Genomic DNA, 19,418 nt, shown 5'->3' on the forward strand with positions numbered 1-19,418 from the left:
TAAGAGAGCTTGGTAATGAGGCAGAAAAAGGGCTTCATCAGCTACCCAGATGTGAGGATAGGTGATGTGCATCTAGAGGAGGTAGGTGGCTTTTGCTGAGGTTGCTCTCTGGGGAGGGAAATCTAAGCACTAGCAATAGTTTAGTATTGGTCTGGTCACTTCAGTGTTTTTGCTTGAAGCTACAAGGGTGAAGAGGCAGGTGTGAACCACAGCTGATGGTGCATGGAGTGCTGCTCTTTGGTGCTGTGGATGCTGCTGGGATGACATTGAAGGGGAGAGTATAGACAGCCCTTAATTGGGCTGAAAGCTGAGCAGGTGGTATGAGGGTAGGGAGGGGTAAAACAAGACCAAAACTGAGGAAACCATTTCTGAAGGGAATTAAAACCCTTTTAAAGAGGAGCCTGAAGAGGGGAATCGTGCTTGTTTTAATGAGAACTTGTACTCACTGAAAGAGAAGCACATTGAAAGAGTGAGGCCTTGTTTAATTGCATAGCTGAGCAATTTGAAGTCCTAATGTGTTAGAAGAGGTACCAGCACCTTGAAGTGGACAGAGTTAAAGGCACGATGGAGACTGGTCTGAGCTTGTAAGAGAATGGGGGAAGCACTACAGCTGAATGCACGCTGTACCTGAGACAAATACCCAGAAACTGATGGCATGGGCAGCAAGAGGTGAAAAATAGCTGAGAGTTGTGGACTGGAAGTAATAGGATGAGGCTGGCTGAGAAGAAAGGTGAGGGATTAGATCCATTATTGTGCATTTCTCCTGTATTACAGTTAATATTTTGGGTACAATCTTAGGGCAGAATAGCTAATAGGAAAGGAAGCTGCATTTGCAGTTCACTGAACTTCACGCTACACTCACTGTACTTAGCAATACTCTTTGCCCCAACTTACACTTGAGCCACGCGTGTGGTGTCACTGCAATAGCACGAGGTTCAGTGAACTTTAAGTGTTACATCCATTATGGTTATTGAATGGCATTGTCTCTTTTTGTCTCTCTCTTTAGAGAGGCTCTGCAGCTTATTAAAATTGTAGCAGTAGGGTCTTGGTCTCTGGACTAGCACTGGTAGATAAGCAAGAAGATAAGTCTTCACTGGGTATTAAATAACTGTGAAAAAATAAACGCACATAAATCATAAAGAGTTTTGAACTGTTGGTTTGTTTAAACTCCACCACCAGAAAAGAGTCTTAACCCAGGCAACTATGAAAGGTACTTTTGCTGAACAAAGCTGCTCTATTGCTCCATCTTGTGTTACTGGGCATCACTAAGTGTAAGGGCTGGACCTCGTTTAACTAAACCTGACCTGGTCCTGCCGAGCTGGAGGCTGCTGACATAACACGCCTGACCACGTGCTGCCAAAAAGCCTTTTGCCACAGTCCACAGTGGTCAATTTAAAACGTTTTTGCATTAACTGCGTTTCTAGGCGTGGTAGAGCTCTTTCTATACTGAATAGGTTCCAGACCAGTTACCTGTTTTAGGTATTACTAAAACAAGAAATAAAAATAGGGACCTCCCCAGCATTTTCTAATTACTCCTTAGTGCAAAAGTGTAGGTATAGAAAGGTGACATTCAGACCTAACTGTAAGAAAGTAATCTTGCAGTTATTCTTTATGTTGAGTAATACAATAGGCATCCCTTACACTTTTTGAAGTTACTGCAAAAATCAGCACTGGTAAATCAGAATCTGTATGATGGGAGATGACAACACAGAGAAAGCTAAGGCTTTCCAAATGGTATCACCGTGTGAGATAGCTTCATTTTTGTAGAGTATCTGAGTTACTTTGTTCCAAGTAATAAATGGAACTTGTCCTACTTGCTGTTTCACTGCCTTCTATATAGATAACATGAGCTGATCGTGGAGAGGCTGATAGTAAAGTGGCTGCTTCAGCCCTGCTGGTCACCCTGATGTGTGAGTCCTCATACACAAGTCCCAGAGCTGAGCAGTAGAAATGCAGCATTGCTCAGCACCAACACCTTCAGATGCACAGGCTCTGTGCATCTGCCTCTCTTGAGACAGCTGTTGGGATGCTGAGCCACTGGGTGCCTGTTTTCTCCTCTTCTTTCCAATGTTCACATCTGTCCTTACCTGGCCTCCCTTGTTAACACACACACCACACTGCTGATACAATATACATTGAACCAAACACTTATATTTACAAGTCTCTTTAAAAAAGTGCAAATTTATATAATACAGCAGCAGGTTAAATTTACAAATATGAAATTACAAGTGAATACCGAATAAGACTGCGGGTCTTATTTAGCATTTCCCTTTTTATATTGGTCAATCTGTTATCAAGCGCAAGTAAAAAGTTATCAGCACGTGTTTTCTTTGCAAAGCTTTCTTTGTATGCTTGCAAATACAACTAATTTAAACAGCAGAGTTATGTGCAGGCTGGCAGCCCATGTGTTGATGGAAGGTTCTTCAGTTGCAATCAGCAGCTTCTCATCTCTCTAGTTCTGCTTCCAGGATTTCTCCCCATGTGTCAGCATCCATTGGATACATGCTTTTCTCTGGCAAGTTGTTCTATGAGTGAATGTTGCTGTATTTCCCACTCAGCCATTCTTGTTTTACTTTGCTTTTCCAGTAGTTCCTTAGTAACGTGATCTGATGGAAAAACAGACAGTGAAAGTCTTGGAAGTAAACTGAATTAAGCTGTATTCAATATAAATAAGGTTTGGGGCTTTTATTTTGCACTGGAAGAGTAGTGCCAGAAAAAGGATTTGGAATGTGCCTTTGATAGCACACGGCAGCAGGCAGGCTGCTATTTGGCCACCTGGGTGCAGATTGATGTCATTTCTTTGTATATTATTTCTACCACGAACCAGTTTGCTCTTTCTCAAGGGTCAATAATAATGCCCCGAGTGACACATTTGCCCACTAATGCTGATTCTGTCTGACATGCAACTTCATTCATCATTTATTAGACCAAAGGCATGGTTATGAACAGCCTAAAAGCATTTGTTGCACGTATTTCAGTGATCACTCAATATATCAGAGCATACAAGAGTTGAAGGCACTTTTCTAACCAGTTACAGATTAACACAGCATGGGACCCTCAGGGATTTACCCACTATCTAAAGGATTACATCCAAGAAACAGTGCTGTATTATGTGAATGGCTGAATCTGACCCAGTGCCTCAACTTTTCCCAATTGAAAGGACAAAACATTTTACCACCATTTCTCCCCCTTTAGAAGTCACTTTCAGAACCTAAACCTGATGGAGCCCCAATAAAGTGAAAGAAGGGAGTGGGGTGATCTCTGTTGCCTCCTTCCCACAACTCACAACACGCCAGTTATTAAAGCAGCAAAGCATTTAAATAACTATTAATCCCCGTTTGTGTATTCACTTTGATAAATGCTGGGCTTTCACCTGTATCATTATCACGTCGGCAGCGACAGATGGCAATGGAAAAACAGAAAATAACCCCTAGAGTACCCACTTCCTTTCAGTACCTTCAGCAACTTTCGGTTTCTTTAGCATAAAAGACGAAAAGAGGAAGGGAAGGGGCGTTTTTTCTGAGGAAACACGCCCATTTTCAGCACAGCTTCCGGCAGCCCGGGCTCGTGTGTGGAGGCCGCGCTCTGTATCTTGCAGTCCGGATTACAGGTGTGTTATCTAAACGAATTTCAGGGCTATCAGTCAGCGAGCTTAACAGCGTCTTTACAACTTGTATCAGCACTATAATCGGTAGTGAGTGCTCCTGCTTTGTGCTGAATGGGGTGGAAGTGTGTGTGTGTGTGGGGGGGAGGGTGCACTCCAGCAACTCCAGTTTGTGCTGAATGCACAGTGTTGTGATACTCTCACTTCCAGAGATGGGGCACCCACAGTGTTCTGGGCAGCAATGGTGCTTGGCAGTGAATAGAAGAGTCATTAGACACCCTGCCCCATCCTGTGTTAATTAATTAACTAATGTAAGGATGAAGTACTCGTTGAAAAAAATCAATCAATCGAACCTGGGTTTTTGGTATGTTCTTATGAGAAGTATTTTGTCTCTGGAGCGTCTGGACTGAGGCTTTTAAAACCAGATCCAAGCAACTGAGTAAATGGAGCTGCAGACTTGCAGCCTTCAATGAGAGCTTGCTGGATTCCTTAGGCTTCTGATTCTGAAAGCTGGATCTTAATTATATGGATCTCACATCGGTTTTTATCTCCTTTTCAGATTACTGATAAGCGGATATCCCAAGAACATGCCATATTGGAAGTGGTGGGTGGCCAAGTTTGCATCAAATTGGTAACTTCAGTCTCTCTATTTATGCCTATAAAGCCAAAATACAACTGCTGTAGTTTATTTTAGATTTCCTTGTAATGTTACACTTCTGATTTGAGAAGAGCATTCAGTTTTCCTTGCTCTCTTTCCATAACCTTTGCTTTCACGTTGTTCACGTTGTTTTTTATTTTGTTTTATTGGGTTTGTGGGGTTTTGGTTTTTCTTTAAGGATCAAATTGGATTGAAATGTTAAGAATCAATTTTAGATACTAAAAAAAAACAAACCACTTTTTCACTAACTAATTCAATTAATTGTGCTATCTAGTGTATATGCCTATTTTTGTCTTTAATCTTTCAGTGTTGCAGCATTGCTTTAGCTATTCCTGTAGTGCATATGCTTTGTATGATAGAGCTTGGTGGGTGTTACCCAGCCATGTTATGTACACGTGTGCTTTTTTAATGCTAGCTGTTCTTTCTGTCTCTCAGATTCATGTAGATTCATGCTTTTATCAGTCTCCTGAGAATGGCCGTCTGCAACCATTGGAAGCACATGAGCGGCACTCATTGAAATTTGGTGATAGCTTTTCCTTGATGGTTGACAAATACATCTTCAAGGTCCTTTCTGCACAACCTGTGGAGAGCACAGAGAGGTATCAGTATCTGCCAATTATGATCCTGTTCTCAGTGACAGCATTTTTTTCTTAACCATTAGAGTCTTTTTAACATATGGCCTAATGGGTGATGCCCAGGAAGCACCAAGTCTAGGAGGTGTATGTGATGAGTGCTTTCAGTTCTGGGAATATGGTGTCCTGGATTCTATGTGCCTTAATGTTATTTAGTTCACATCCTCTTCTTGGAAAGTGTTAACGGCATCGCATGAAAGTGTTTTCTGATATTTGGAGAGGAAAAATAAAAAGAGATGGTGTCAGAAGTATAGTTCTCATTTTGAAATTCATCAGGTTTTTCTGCTTATACACTCATCAGATTACTTGATTTGTTAGGTTGTATTATTAGTTTATAGTATTAGATTTGAGAACTGGTTGAACTTTTCTTTCAATGAAACTTAAGCTACATTCACATCACTGAAAGCCGTTAACTTCAGGTAAAAATGATTTGCTGTGTTATAATATATAACCAATGGCAGGTATCTTCAATGCAGTGTGATATTTACATCCAAAATACTCAAGTCACTGGGTCTAGGAAGTCAAATACCTGTTTTGAGTTCAAAGATGACAGTGAGAAGTAAATGAATGTAATTTGAATCAAAATTGTGTTGTTTCTTCTGAAGAGACATGTGGCAATGCGTATTTGGGAGGGTGCTAATACTATAAACAATTCAAAAATGGATTTAGAGTGCAGCAAATTGCAGGCAGTAACATCAAGTGTTGTTGTGGCAATGACTATTATATATAATGAGCTTAAAAACAACTGAAGCAATGCAGTAGGGATCAGTAATTATTGGAAAATTGCTGGTTCAGAATTCAGTGGAAGGTAGAAAGGCATCTTTATTTCCTCTGAAAATTGTTGTAAGAGCGTGTTAGCTTCACTTCATAAGTTTAATGGCAGAAGTTCAGATCGGCTTGTGTGCTAAAGTAAGAAGTACATGTTCATATTCATGGTGAGTCTGACTACTTAAGAATGGTTTTGTTTCCTCAGGGATAATCAAGAGGCTGATGCAGAAGCAGCAGTTAAGTGTTCACCCTGTTGAGATACGTCACAGTCCATCATTACCTGAGCCAGCATGTTCCACCTCTGAGATGCAAGGCAGCACAGAAATAAGAAGAAATGACTCCCCTTCCACACATCTGGTGAGTGCTTAATTTTTTACAGTAAGAACTGGTATATATAAGCTTTTATCTTGAGAAGTCAACTCCAGCAGACAAAGTTCTGTGCTCAAAATATATTTGTTTATTGATTGGATTATATCCTATAGAAGTATATAAATTTATACCGTACATTTGTTTTTATGGCAAGTATGTCAGTCATTTGTGCTCTAAAAGTACACAGAAATAACGTAAGTTGCTTCTGGAATATTTTGAGCTGACAGTACTGGAGCTCAATCTGGCACTATAGAACTGTGTCAAGTCCTAGTCTATAGTCAGTTACTGCCTGCAAAGGGAGTTATTCCTAGGGGAATAAGTGGTAGTTCTTTCAATCAGCCTGAAAGAGTCTAATATTTATATCTGGAGAAATTGTATTGTAGATGCCTTGAGCTGGTTGTAAGTGTAACAGCAGCCTGTTTGTTTGAATCATGCAGCAGTGATGGAGTTGTATTGTCAGGATCTTCACAGGCACCTGTAGATAGCTGTGTTTTTAGAGCAAGCGTTGTGTGTTGTTTTTGCTGTTTGTGAATAAAATTAGCTTCAAACAGTCTGATAAATCCCTTTGGCTCCGTAAACTGTTCTTCTTAGAGCTTCTGTTGTGTATCAAGCATCATAGTGTGTGCTAAAAGGGACACTGAGCAACGTCATTATGTGGTAGATAGTAACTAAGTGCAATAAGTGATTGACAACACAACTCCATCACTGCTGCATGATTCAAATGAACAGCCATTACTCTTACAGCCAGCTCGAGGCATCTACAATACAATTTCTCCAGGTATAAATATTAGACTCTTTCAGGTTGATTGGAAGAACTACCACTAATAAAAGATTTTCTAGGTTGTTTACTTACCTTTTGGCAAATAGTGCCAAATTGGTGGTATTTCAGTAAATAAGTGTGTATTAAACATCAATTTGGTGTATTTAACTTCTGAAAGGTAGTAACCCAGGCTATGTTTGAAGGCTCTAGCTGATGACAGGCTTGTGTTCTAGTTTTACTCTCTTTTGTAACTGGTAAAAAGTATTAAAGAGTGAGCATTGTTCCAGGTTCCTTTTCGTGATGATGATGAAAGTGAACAGTCAACATCTATTCAAAGGAAAAGGTTGCTTCCATCGTGGATGCTGGAACAAGACCTCCTGGTTCCAAGGATTTCCGAGCCTATAACAAAAGGAGGTAAGTTTGGCAGTGTAGTATGTTTGTATACCAATATGTATACACTGATGTGTATTTTAAAGCACAGGTATTTCTCCTGTAAACAAAGTCCAGTTGGGAGTACAGGAAGTGGAAAAAATTCTTGAAACCATGCATGCAAATCTGCTGATATTCCTTATGGCTTTTACCGAGTGTTCTACTTAGATGTAGCTTTAGATTTCCTCTGTGTTCAGGGTTTCACAGTAAAAGCTGTGTTCCAAAAGTACCTTTTTATATATATTTTTTCTTTCAAGGTGGTAGAAACAAAAAAAGCCAAGGAAGTGGAAAAAGCAATATGGAATCTTTAACATCAGAAGTAAATATTCTGCAGGGAAAAAGATCAGCTTCTGAAGAAATTAAAGAGAATTCTGAAGATGAAGAGCAAGATGAGGAGGAAGGGAGATGTCTGTCAAGTTCTTTGTTACAGGTAACATTCTGCTATTAGCAAAATGATGGTATTTCAAAAATGAGAACGTAGTTGGCAATGTCATAGTTCTAGGTTGGGTCTAGAATTTAACTGTTTGTTCTGCTTATAGTTTGTGTTTTAACACTTGGTTTTGAAATGTCAGCTCATTGGACAGCCCTGTAACAAGGAAGCTTCCAGAGACTTGGTAATGAGTAGTGTTCTTGCTTCTTTCTTGGAACCTTGGATTTTGGCTGTGGTGGTTCCATAGAAACACCATACTACCAGCTTTGCAGCAGAGATCTGGAAGATGGGACAAAGAACTGCTCTGGTTGTCTCACTTAAAGTGGCTTGGAGCATGGCTTGTTTTTCTGAGAAGCCTTTAGGGGGTTAGGTGATGGATGGTAATACTGATAGTAGGCAGCTGTGGACTTTACCCAAAGTAGTGCCATTCGAGTTGGTTAAATTTTATGGCTGGAACACTGGTACAAGCTCCATCAACTGCTACATTTTGAAGAAATATAGTGAGGAGTGTAGTAATGCTATTGCAGTAGGAGTCAAGAATGGAGGGGAATACATCATCTGAACTCTAAAATTGTCTGTGATTGTGAGCAAGCAGAGTCTTCAGTCCAGCTGGTCAATGAATGAAGTGTCTTCAAAGTAAAACTGCATTTTTGGGCAATTATATCCTTACTGATAGTGTCCTGCTAATAATGAAAGGATGTTTGTTGTTGATAATGATCCTCAAAACTCATTCTGGTGTGAACAAACAAAGGCTTTTACTAATATTCTTAAATGAATAAGTTGGTGTTTCTAGCCTCTAACATTAGAACTGCTTGGATCCGTGACAAGATCTCAAAAATACTTTTCATTTTTCTGCTTCATTGTTGTTTTTTTTTTTATGCTGAAAAACACGTATGTGGATTGGTTTTTAATCATTGTTACTGAAATTAATGGCTTGTGGAAAGTTTGTGCTTAATTGTGGGTAGTTTGACTTACAACTTGTGAGTAGTTTTGATGTAATGTAGTATCTTTTAATGTGAAAATGTTTTATTGACTAGAAGCATCAATGCTAGTGAGTGATTGTATAATAGAAGCCTCACTTCTTTCTGCTTTTGAATAGTTTCATAATTTTTTTAAAATTTCAAGTACAGTAAAAAATTGCCCCCTGAACTCTGTAGGAGAAAGTAATTATTACTTTTTCTCAATCCAGTCACAGAAAACTTGGGAACACTGAAGTGTTGATACCAAAACCAAAATCACTCACTCTGCTGCTGTCCCATTTAAGCCGCTGTAGGTTTAGTGAACGTTAACTCAGCTGTCATGCCAGCCAGTCACCAGGTGGCAGTGCAGTCCTACACACGCTAAGAATGAATGCAACCTGTGCTGCTGTCTGATTTTCCACACTAAATGTATTTTTCTTCTTTTAAGAAATAATCACAAGATCAGACAAGATTCGATTAATTTCCTGTATTTTATCTAATGGGGGTGAGAAGTCATCTTTGACCCTGAGTTGACTTACTTAATATGGTGCTACAAGAATCACTTGAAATTACTTTGAATACCTAATACTTAGGTATTAAAACTGATTCTTGTAAAGTAATGTATGTTCTTCTAGAGTCTGCTGTATCCTGACATGTATAACCCATGCTGATTTTTAAGCAGCAGTTCTTTAAATTCAATTTCCATTAAAATCCTTAGACTAGCTAGAGGCCAAGGTGATAGGAGTATATCTACTTGTGAAAGAACTGCGGATGAAAGCTCTGAGATATGGTACTCTTTATATTCTGTGTATGTTCTTAACTAAGGCATTTCATTTGGCAGCTGTATGTAGTAACTAACTGGACTTCGAGAAGTGGAGAAAAAGATTTGGGAAACTAGAATGACGACATGGGGCAGAGTTTGACCTTAATGCTTTTAGTTATGTAGAGTGTGGGTTTTCAGATTGTTCAAAATGTGACCTTGTTCCACAGAATGCATCTGGATTTCCTCCTGAAAGTACTACGGGAAACATGGAAAGGAATGGCAAGACTCAAACAAAGAAACCTGGAAGTTCTGTGGAAAAAAGTGATAGGCAGTGGCATAGTAAACGACTTAAACCATCAGGTCAGATTTCCAGTAAGACAAATAAACTTGAGGAATCAGAAGACAAAGGACAGCTTACTTGTTCTATCAGCCAACAAGCTCCCTGGGGCAGGACTTCACCTAATGGTGCCCAGGAAGGTGCTCATGATCCCAATGCAGATGTGGATTACGACACTGAGATTTCTTATTCAACCAAAGGTGCTGAAGCTTCAGAAAACTCCAAACAGAGAAAGTGTGAGAGAACGCCTTGCATGTATGGAGCAGGCTGTTACAGGTAAAGCAAAATAAAAACAAACTTAAGCTAGTGTATAATTGAAATAATCTTCACTGGAAGAGAAAACAATGAAGTCATCACAAGGTTTGAGTTTTGGGGGGGGAAGTAAAATCTGGTAAGCGTGGGACTGATAAAATTCTTTTTATGTAATTTGTTTCTTAAAATATAAAAGGAGGAGCCAGGGGGTCTTGTTAGCTGCTAATACAACCAAGCAAGGGGTGAAGTACTTCAACAGGTTAAAAGATAAAGTGGAAGGGGAAATGAAGGATACAGTAAACAAAAGTGCATTTTAAAAAGAGAAGAAATTAACAAACCTGTATGTGCCAGCCAAGCACAAATACCAGCAAGGAGAAGAGATGTAAGTGGTACAAGCCCAACCTGGACCCTGTAGGCTTGTTTTATTAGCAGATAAAAATTTTATAAGAGTTTTAGTTATGGAAGTAATTGCATGCCTTGTGACTTGAGCATTCAAAGTACTTTTTATCTGTCACCCCTAAGTAACAAAGAATTATCTTTATTGTCAGTTGGCCAGCCAGGTTTCTTCTACAGCTTCAACTCACTGCCCAGAAATACAGCGCAGCATACCTAGAAACTCCATGTTAACCCTTATCTGCTTCCCCCTCTTGGCTATACTTCAAGTGAAGAGCATTTCTTTTGTTCTCCCTCTCTTTTCGGTGATTGAAAATATGTCGTTGCTTTCTCTGAGATCCAGATGTTACAAAGAAGTCCTATAACATCAGAAATTTGTTTATGTTCTGTTGCTAGTTTCTTCTGTCCAGAAAAGATTTGACATGCCCTGTGTTGCTGCATCAAAAAGATGCAAACCTAGCAGTGGTCTTGAAGTTTGCTAGTGAGCGCTATAGGTGACTTTGTGCTCTAAATATTTCCATGCAGACAGAAGTGCAAGAGATAAGGGTAGTCTAAGATACAGTCAGTGGGTCCAGTGATATTCAGGAAGCTTGAACATTAGTGAGAACAAACTAGCACGAGTGTGTATGTTCATTGTGTCTAATGCTGCAGATTGCAGGGTAAATCAGAAGCTTAAAGATGCAATGTTAATGATTGTGTCAAATTACCACTTTTCATATATCTTCTTCACGTTGCTTTTGCCCTTAATCACTATCATGCAAACATTTTATTAGTCCATTAAGCTGATCCGGTAGTACAAATGCAGCATCTGTTTTGCTCCTACTGCTTTATTTTGTCTCAGACTAGTTTTCCTGCATGTCTGAGTAAAGTTGAATTAAACATTAGGAATCCTTGAGTAAATCAGAGGGTTAAGAAAGCATGTTTTAGTAACGAATGGTATGGAATAGGAGTCTGCACGTGTGCATTTGTTCTTAGGTCTTGATTCTAAAATGAACTTTTGGCAGCAGTAATATTAGGAAAAGTATTGCATCATAAGAAAAAGCACAGTACAATATACAACAAAACCTTACTCTGGTTGCTGCCAGATCCACTTTTGTAAGCTTATTGGTTAGGGGGATGCATTTATAGCTTCCAGTGTGAAGGTTTATCTGTGTCACTTCTGTAAGCAAGTGGATTCAGAAGAGGCTGCCAGACAATTGATAATAAAGGGTGGTGGCTGCAGGTGATGACAGCTGTGTTAGGACCTTTACCTTCTGACCACTATACCCTGCATATGTAGTGCTCTTGTTTTGACTTACTGGGGCTGGTCCCAGTGTATGTCAGGCCTTTGTGTGAGCTGTGGTAGCCAAAACCTGATCAGAAGCGGAGCAAGTAGTTAGAGGAGTACAGTTCGCATGGTACACTGAACTGTAACAGTTGTTGGGCTCTGACAGATCAAACCTGTAGTGCCTGAAAAAATAAGTCAATCAAAACCTTCAAACAAATGAAAGCCTTAATGAAAGGGAAGAGAAGTGCATGTAAGCTTTAGATTTTCTGCAAGGAGGGATGTTGATACAAGCTATGCGCATCTCTGCTTGTATTTGTTTTGCTAGATATCATTGGACAGCACCTAGGAGTGGAATAAGCACAAGTTATCCAGGTAAAGGTAAGACAAAAAAGATGTTTGTACCAGTTTTGAGCATCTGAAGTACGTGTTTAAGATGCTTCACAGATAACACATAATTTGAGGAGCATCATCTGCTGGCCCAAAGAAGCCCTGAGGCTATTGTAAGATATATCAAGAATCTTTCCATTTTCTTCCTTTTCCATTCTTCCTTTGGAATTTGTTTCATTTGCTTTTAACGAGGAGCAAGATGAAAGTTGTGTTGCTCAAGTAGGGTTTGAAGAAAAATTTGGGATGAAAACGTGCATCTTCTAAAATATAATAACTTGTTTAAATGGCAGCTATTAGGAATTCTTTCCTTGGTGAAAATAATGAGGCACGTCTCTTATTCCAGGAACAAGAAGAAAAATGATTTCACAGAACATTAGTTGCTCCCATATCCCCTTGAGGAGATTAATTATGGCTTAAACGATTTTGGATTCTTGCAAATATCGTTAATAAGTTAGTTCTGTGCATTTAGAAAACAGAGCAAGTAAAATGATTTGGTTTCTTCTCATTTATTTTTAAATGGGAAAAGATATGGGCAGCCAGCTCCACAGTGCCCGAATTTGATTTACGAAGTGATGTTTTCTGAGGACTTGTGGTAGAATAAATGGCGAGTAAATGCAACCCTGCAGTGGTATCTAGTGAAATAGTATTTACTTATCCTACAGCTTGCAGAAATTAACAGCAAAGAGCAGGACAAGAAGACTGTCACCTTTGTAAATATATTCAAGGGATGCTGTAGTTTTTTATAAGTAGCTCATTGAAGAGCTTATCTGTGGTTTCTGTGTACTCAAAGGAGTTAGTATAAGTCACTGAGGTGTGTTCTGGATGTCTTTGGGAAAATCATCTGTTAAAATACCTCACATTCCTTGCTTCTAAATGTTAAACTTGAAAAAAGCAAATCTTTAAGAAATTATAGGAAAAAAAAGTAGATTGTGCTTCTGGTAACGGCATGTTAACAGGGTCGTTTTTGTAGTGTTTTTTTTTTTTTAATCTGTGTCTTGAAATCACAATTCATTTTTCTGTGTTCATTTTAATATCATGTACAATGTTTATAAAGCTTTAAAGTTCTTTAAGTGGTGTTTATAGCTGCTTTATCTTGTGCTGCGTGAATTCCAACCTATTGAGTAGAAGCATATACACATAGGTCAGTTAAAAAACATTTTGTTTGATACATCTTGGATTAGTCTGTTGTAAGCATTGTAGAGCAGAAGGCTGTTTATGCTGGAGATGTGCTCTCACTGCTTACATTCCTGATTCAACTATGTGCGGAGCTGCTATGTCTTGTGCAGCTTCATTTCCTCCTTGTTCAGGTTGTAATGTGATACTTCAAATAAAACGTCACGGTAGCCGAGGCAAACTGTAGTCAGTGTCCTGTTCAGTAGACATTTGGAGTAATGTGACAGCGTTTAAGTATTCAGCCGAGTAAGAATTTGTATGCATAACAGAACTAACAGTTGATACAGGTTATCTGAAGCAAATATATTATCCCCCGAGTATATGTGGAGTCTTTGTTACTGCAGTGGTTCATGTGCCATACAATGGCCCTTCCAACTCAAGCTGAGGCTGCAGTAGTAGTTTCTGTAACAATTCTAGTGCTCCACAAGGAGCCAAAACTGAGCGAGTCAGCCTCTGAGCAGGACTGGTGCTGTGTGATTACCTTAGGAGATGGTACGTGGGTTGGAGATCTTGAATCATAGAATCACAAGGCTGGAAAGGACCTACAAGATCATCTGGTCCAACTGTCCTCCCATTACCATTGCTACCACAAGGCACAAAACCATAAATTGGAAATGTGATACTGAAAGCAAGCAGGAAAATTTCTGTTTTAACTTCCTGTGCTGCACATGCTAAGAAAAAACCTTTCTGTTACCTTGAAAGTAGATCTTATGTGCTGCTAAGGTTAAACACAGAAAAAATTGTACTTATGTAACGACAGAAAAATGAGTGTAAATGGAAGAGTGAATTCTCCATATATGTATTTGTCTTCTGCAGGAGGAATCCCGTTCACTTTCAGCAGTTCAGTCACCCTAATGATGATGATTATTATGAAACAGATAGTGTAGCTCAAGGTGATGACGATAACCGCCCTGAATGTCCATATGGAACTGCTTGCTATAGGTAAGAAGCACCATATGAAATGGCTTTACTGATTTTACAGCTTAAGACTTTTCTCCACGGTTACAGAGCAACACAAAAGCAAAGAATTAAATCTTGAGTAATTCTTGAGTTACATCTTGAGTGTGGCATGTCATTATGGCTCATTTTCTTGTCTCATTGCCTTTTGAAGTTTATTGTGGATAGACTGCTACCTTCCACACTCTAAAGTCTGCGCAGAATGCTTAGTAGCGATTTCAGCCTAGCCATCTTAACTTCTGGAAGCTCTTCAGTAACACAGATTCACTCATCCAAAGTTTCAAGCAGTTCCAAAGGGGGTGTCGTAATTGATTTTAATTGTTGTTCAGGAGCAGGAATTAGGATAACTGAAATGGTTTTCTTTAAGTTAGAAACTTTTTTTTTTTTCCTACAGAAAAATGAAAAATGGTGTAGAAACAATTCAAGTATGCAGTCACAAGAAAAGCCTATTATATACTAACAAAATTAGCACAGTATTAGTTATATTACACTCGGTTAAAATTTGTTAGAGTAGCATTGCTTGACTGTTTGCGGAGGGATAGGAAAAGGGGAAAAACATCGATGTGTGTTAATTACCTGTGGTGGTCGCAGCCTGAAGGAGAGGAACGTGTTGGCAGGCAGAGAGTGAGTTGACTTCAGATTTTCTTTCATTGTTCTAATGCTATTTTTTCCCCAAAAGATGTGAAAAGTTGTAAATTGAACTACAGAAATGAATGATTCTTCCTGTGGTCGCTCTGTGTGATCCTTCAAAACAAGCGGCTCTTTCCAAATCCTTTAATTTCCCAAACTGTTTTATTTGTATCCATATACTGCAAAACATGGAAGCTACATCTGGGTGTTTCAGACCTTTGATGTGTATTGCACTTAATGCATCAGAAGTTATATTGTTTTCATTTTTTATTAGAGTAAATAATTGGATCGGGTTTTACTATGTTGAATCAGTGCACATTATGTGACTTTGGAGACTTGTCCCTATTTTGATCAACCAGCTGTTTTCTTAATAAGAAAGAGGAGCTCTTATTCGGTCTGTTTTTCTTCTTGCACCTTCATTCTATAAGCACAGAGACTACAGTAAAGTACTGAACACAAGCTGTTATTTTAATGAATGATGCTTAATGAAAATTGTTTTTGGGGCTGTAGCAGGGATGTAAGATAGAATTTCGTGCAAAAGAACAAACAGCACGATGTAAAAAGTTGAAGTCTGTGCAAGTCTGTAACAGTACCTTGATTTAAGTCTAAAAACTGTATTAAAGAGAACAGTAAATTCTAGAATTGTATGATAATATCATTCTAAAATTACATTTGATTTTTATTTTTCTTATAGTGGGTTTTCAGATAAAGAGGGGCATATAGGGAGGAGGTTACTTCTTAATCTTGTGTTGAGGATTCAACTAACAAAGCAGTTCATTTATTCTTTCAGGGTGTTCCCCTTCTCCAGGTCTGTCTATACCCATAAAATACCATGCAGTTTTGGGCTGTTTAAGTGTTGAGCACAGGGGCAAATCATGCTTTTGTTGTTCTTTTCAGAAAGAATCCACAGCACAAACTTGAATACAAGCACACTGTACCTCCAGGTATGCTAAACTATTCAATATAATTAAGGCTATATATAATGTGGGGGAATATATATATATATATAATGTGGGGGAATAAATAAATCAACAGTGGATACAAAAATATGGAACAACCAGACAGGTTAGATCAGACAATTTTTCACATGCATAAAAACCAGGTAAAAGGTGCCATGTGGCAACTGGGTATTTCCATGAGTATAGTAATCTTTTTTAATGAGTATTAAATAGGATATAAATGTATAAATTAAATATAGTATAAATATAGTGTTTTATAGTATCAGATCTCTCCCATCTGTTCAGAGCTGTATTAAGAAAAGGAAAGCAGGGGGTATATTTCAAGTAACTGTCAAAAAAGAAAACAACACAGGGAGATACCCTGCTTATGTTTGGTGTGTTCTTAAAGAGGTACTTCATGGTTTTTATACCTTTTTGATTATTGGACTTTTTTTTTTCCCCACTGAAATCCCAGTGCTATGAAAAAGCCTTCAGAACAAATCTATTATGGACATGTAATGATAATGTATTTCACCTAAAGAATTAGAATTATGACATTATTAAGCAGTAATTTATTGAAGTAGCTGTAAAATATTTAAATACATCAATTTGGGATTTGAAAATACCAATCTTAGAGACTTTTTTCTTGGGGAAGGGATGGTTTATAGTTCCAAGAAAAGCTCACCTGATGAATTTCTCAGGAATCATTCAATACAAAATAGATTTCTGGGCGTTGTGTATTAGGGGGGAATTTTTGTTTGTGAACACGGCATAATCACTGCAGTGTTGGAGAGGTCAGTCACTTTGCAGTGGCCTCTATGAATGACACTTCTTCTGGGTTGTACTCTGTCCTCATTAATAACTTTTTTTTCTTTAGTAACTGAAAGACGAACCCGACAGCGAACTTCCAAGAAAGGTATGTTCTAATTCTGTGAATGGACACATCAGCATGGGCCGTAACCCATATGCTTAAGTTTTTACGTACTTAGTAGTGCTGGAGATGCTTGATAAAGCTTACCTTAAGAGAAATGCATTGTTGTTTCATTTTCAATAGAGACCTGCTTGCTTTTTCATGAATGAGAGTGCTGAAGTTCTATTTGTGCTAAGCTTCCTGGATGAGCCTAACTATTCTTTTCTGGAAGCAGACAAGAAATCAATCTGATGTTTTAGATTTGAAAGATGAAGATGGGTTCCGAGTTGATGAGCTACTGGTGTTCTCTCTCATACGCTGTGCGTGCACACACACCTGGGGCTTTGGTGTGAGGCTGCTAAGAAATGCTCATGGTTAATATTAATATTGATGATATGGACTGGGGTATACCGCTGAGGGGAAAAAAAGTATTTATAAATTCATATGGAAGATAATGGCAAAAATTGCTCAACAGGCTTTGTTGTTAGGTTATCTTCAGTTGAGATAAAGGAAATGACAGTCTGGGAAGAAGACTGTACTCAGCCCAGGGTAAGGGCATGCTTCAGGTGTGCCAGGGAGGTGGTGGATTCATCATCCCTAAAGGTGTTCATGAAATGTTTGCTTGTTGTAGTGAGAGACATGGTTTAGTGGGAAATATTGGTGGTGATCAGACACTTTGGTGATAGGTGATAAAGTTCTGCCGTAGATGTCATAGAGAAATTAGATGGTTCAACTTTTCATGAGGTTTTTGTAAATCTAACCAGAAATTATGTCAGAATTATGTAGGATACTTCAGCTGGTTCTCTGTCTTCTTGGGAAAGATCAACTAGGTAGTCTGTGGATGAAGTTTTTAGTTTTATGGTTATGATTCATGAATGCATTATTACATTTTTTGTCCTTCCAGGAAAAAGGGGTTTAGAAGAAGGCAGCGATAATGATGGTGAACCAAATGAGTATGATCTCAATGACAGCTTCATAGATGATGAGGAAGAGGAGTGTGAACCTACTGATGAAGATTCTGACTGGGAACCAAGTTCAGAAGAAAAGGATAATGAAGATGTTGAAACACTTGTGAAAGAAGCACAGAGATTTGTTAAGACCAAAAAGTAACTGCACTGAGTAACATTAAGAATGTCCAATCCAGTTGTGTTAAAATTTCTATGTGCAAGAAGAGAAATTGCTTTGAAAACTACTTTTTCCTCAGTGATGTAGGAACTATGGGGATGGTTAATGGTGGTGAAGGGATTCAGCAATACCTTTCTTTTGGTGTGAATTTCACACTTTCTTTTTGTTTTGTTTTTTAAGTGGTGGAGTTAAATGATTGAGGTCTGGGATTCTACTGTGTGTCAGCTGAAGCAGGGCTTTGTAAAACAGAACTTTCTCAGCTATTTCTTCTCCAGCATCATTAGTCTGGCGATAAGAAATACAATTTTCAAGGTCTATAATGTTTTAATTCTCCATCTAAATATTGACATTAGAAAAGCCTTTAGATTTGCTGAAACATGATATATACTGTGTTAAATAAAGAAGAACTAGCCTCCATACCTGCCATATCACAGATTGATTCTTGGCCATCACCGAGGAAATCTGCCAAAACCATTTAACTTGTTCTTCTCAGTTAAAACCTTACATTTCATTAGTCAGCTACTAGCTTTCCTTCTTGGCTTTACTTCTTTGATGGTCTTGATGTACAGCAGTTAAATACTGGTTGCCTGAATAACTTCAGGATATCTCAGTCTACTGAACCTCTGATGATGTTCCTACACAAATTATGGTGTATTTGCTTTAATTACAGTACCTGTTGAAATACAGATACATCCCTGGAGCTGTGTTTGGTTCACAAAAAAACTGAAATAAAATGACTATTTTTGCACAGTTAAACTTACAATATGCCATGAGGGAAAAAAGCAACTTATAACTGTGTCTCTGCGGCTTTTTTAAAGGCTTTGTTGGAAAATCCTGCCTTCAGTGTGTTCACAGCTTTCCTGAGCTTATGTTAAAACAAATTTAATGTGTTTCTGGGCACATGATTGAAGCCATGATAATTTAGGAGGCTGTATGTTTGTTTGCTTTTAATAAATGATACCTGTTTGTTTGTTTTTTAATATATGATACAGAAATTCAGCAGGCGTACCTGATTTTTCCTAATTGTAGTTAAATAATAGATATCTACATGCAATTTCAGCATTTTAGTTGGGTGATGAAATGCTCTTTGCTGGTGTACTTTGGGACCATGTATTCCAGCTGATCAGTTTTCTGCAGCTCATTCCCAGCATGAAGAAAAATGCTGTTGTCCAGGGCTTCAGAAGAAGCAGATATTTGTAGTAATTCCTTATCTCTTTAATATGCTTCTGCAGTCGTATGTTTTTAAATCATTTTTATACCGTTATATCTCTGCTTGAAGAGATTGAGTGTCATGGAAGCAAACTCTGCTATTCAGATTTGTATTCTGACAGTGTAATCTTATTTTTTTTTCTTTTTATTTTTTGGCAAGGCTGTCAGAAAGTTGCTTAGAATAAATTGGATGTTACTGCAAATTGGTTTGGGGCTAATTTTGGATGCACAATAACTACTTGCAAAATGTGACTGCAGTTTCTCTTAAAAATAGTAGGTAATGAAATGCTTATGGTGGGCAGCCATTCAGTTTCTGTTGGCCAAGGACCTAGGTGATATATACAGTGCCAGAGCAGTTCTGTGACCTTAACCTTCCTCAAGTAGAAACGTTTATTATTGTGATGTTATCCTGTGAATGGCTTGAAGGAGATAATAGCATTTGGAAAACTGAAACACCTTTTTGTCATG

At 38.4% G+C, this 19,418-nt stretch overlaps 1 protein-coding gene and 1 long non-coding RNA gene across 2 annotated transcripts; one reads left to right on the forward strand and one right to left on the reverse strand.

Moving 5' to 3' along the window:
- Positions 1-18,721, forward strand: APLF (aprataxin and PNKP like factor). Its single transcript, XM_032443693.2, is given in 12 exon segments — positions 1-81; positions 4,164-4,235; positions 4,698-4,861; positions 5,868-5,901; positions 5,903-6,019; positions 7,079-7,205; positions 7,478-7,650; positions 9,600-9,985; positions 13,998-14,123; positions 15,666-15,712; positions 16,584-16,622; positions 17,521-18,721. Coding segments are annotated over 12 exon segments (1,557 nt in total). The 5' UTR covers positions 1-15; the 3' UTR covers positions 17,727-18,721.
- On the reverse strand, positions 2,132-3,491 carry LOC116653183 (uncharacterized). Its single transcript, XR_004306647.2, has 2 exons — positions 3,374-3,491; positions 2,132-2,606 (listed from the first exon to the last, which is right to left on the reverse strand). It is a non-coding gene; the product is annotated as an uncharacterized LOC116653183 (long non-coding RNA).
- Positions 18,722-19,418: the final 697 nt, after the last annotated feature.

The sequence above is a fragment of the Coturnix japonica genome, chromosome 3 (genome assembly GCF_054131305.1).
Source record: "Coturnix japonica strain WE chromosome 3, WE-NBRP24, whole genome shotgun sequence".
Classification (NCBI taxonomy): domain Eukaryota; kingdom Metazoa; phylum Chordata; class Aves; order Galliformes; family Phasianidae; genus Coturnix; species Coturnix japonica.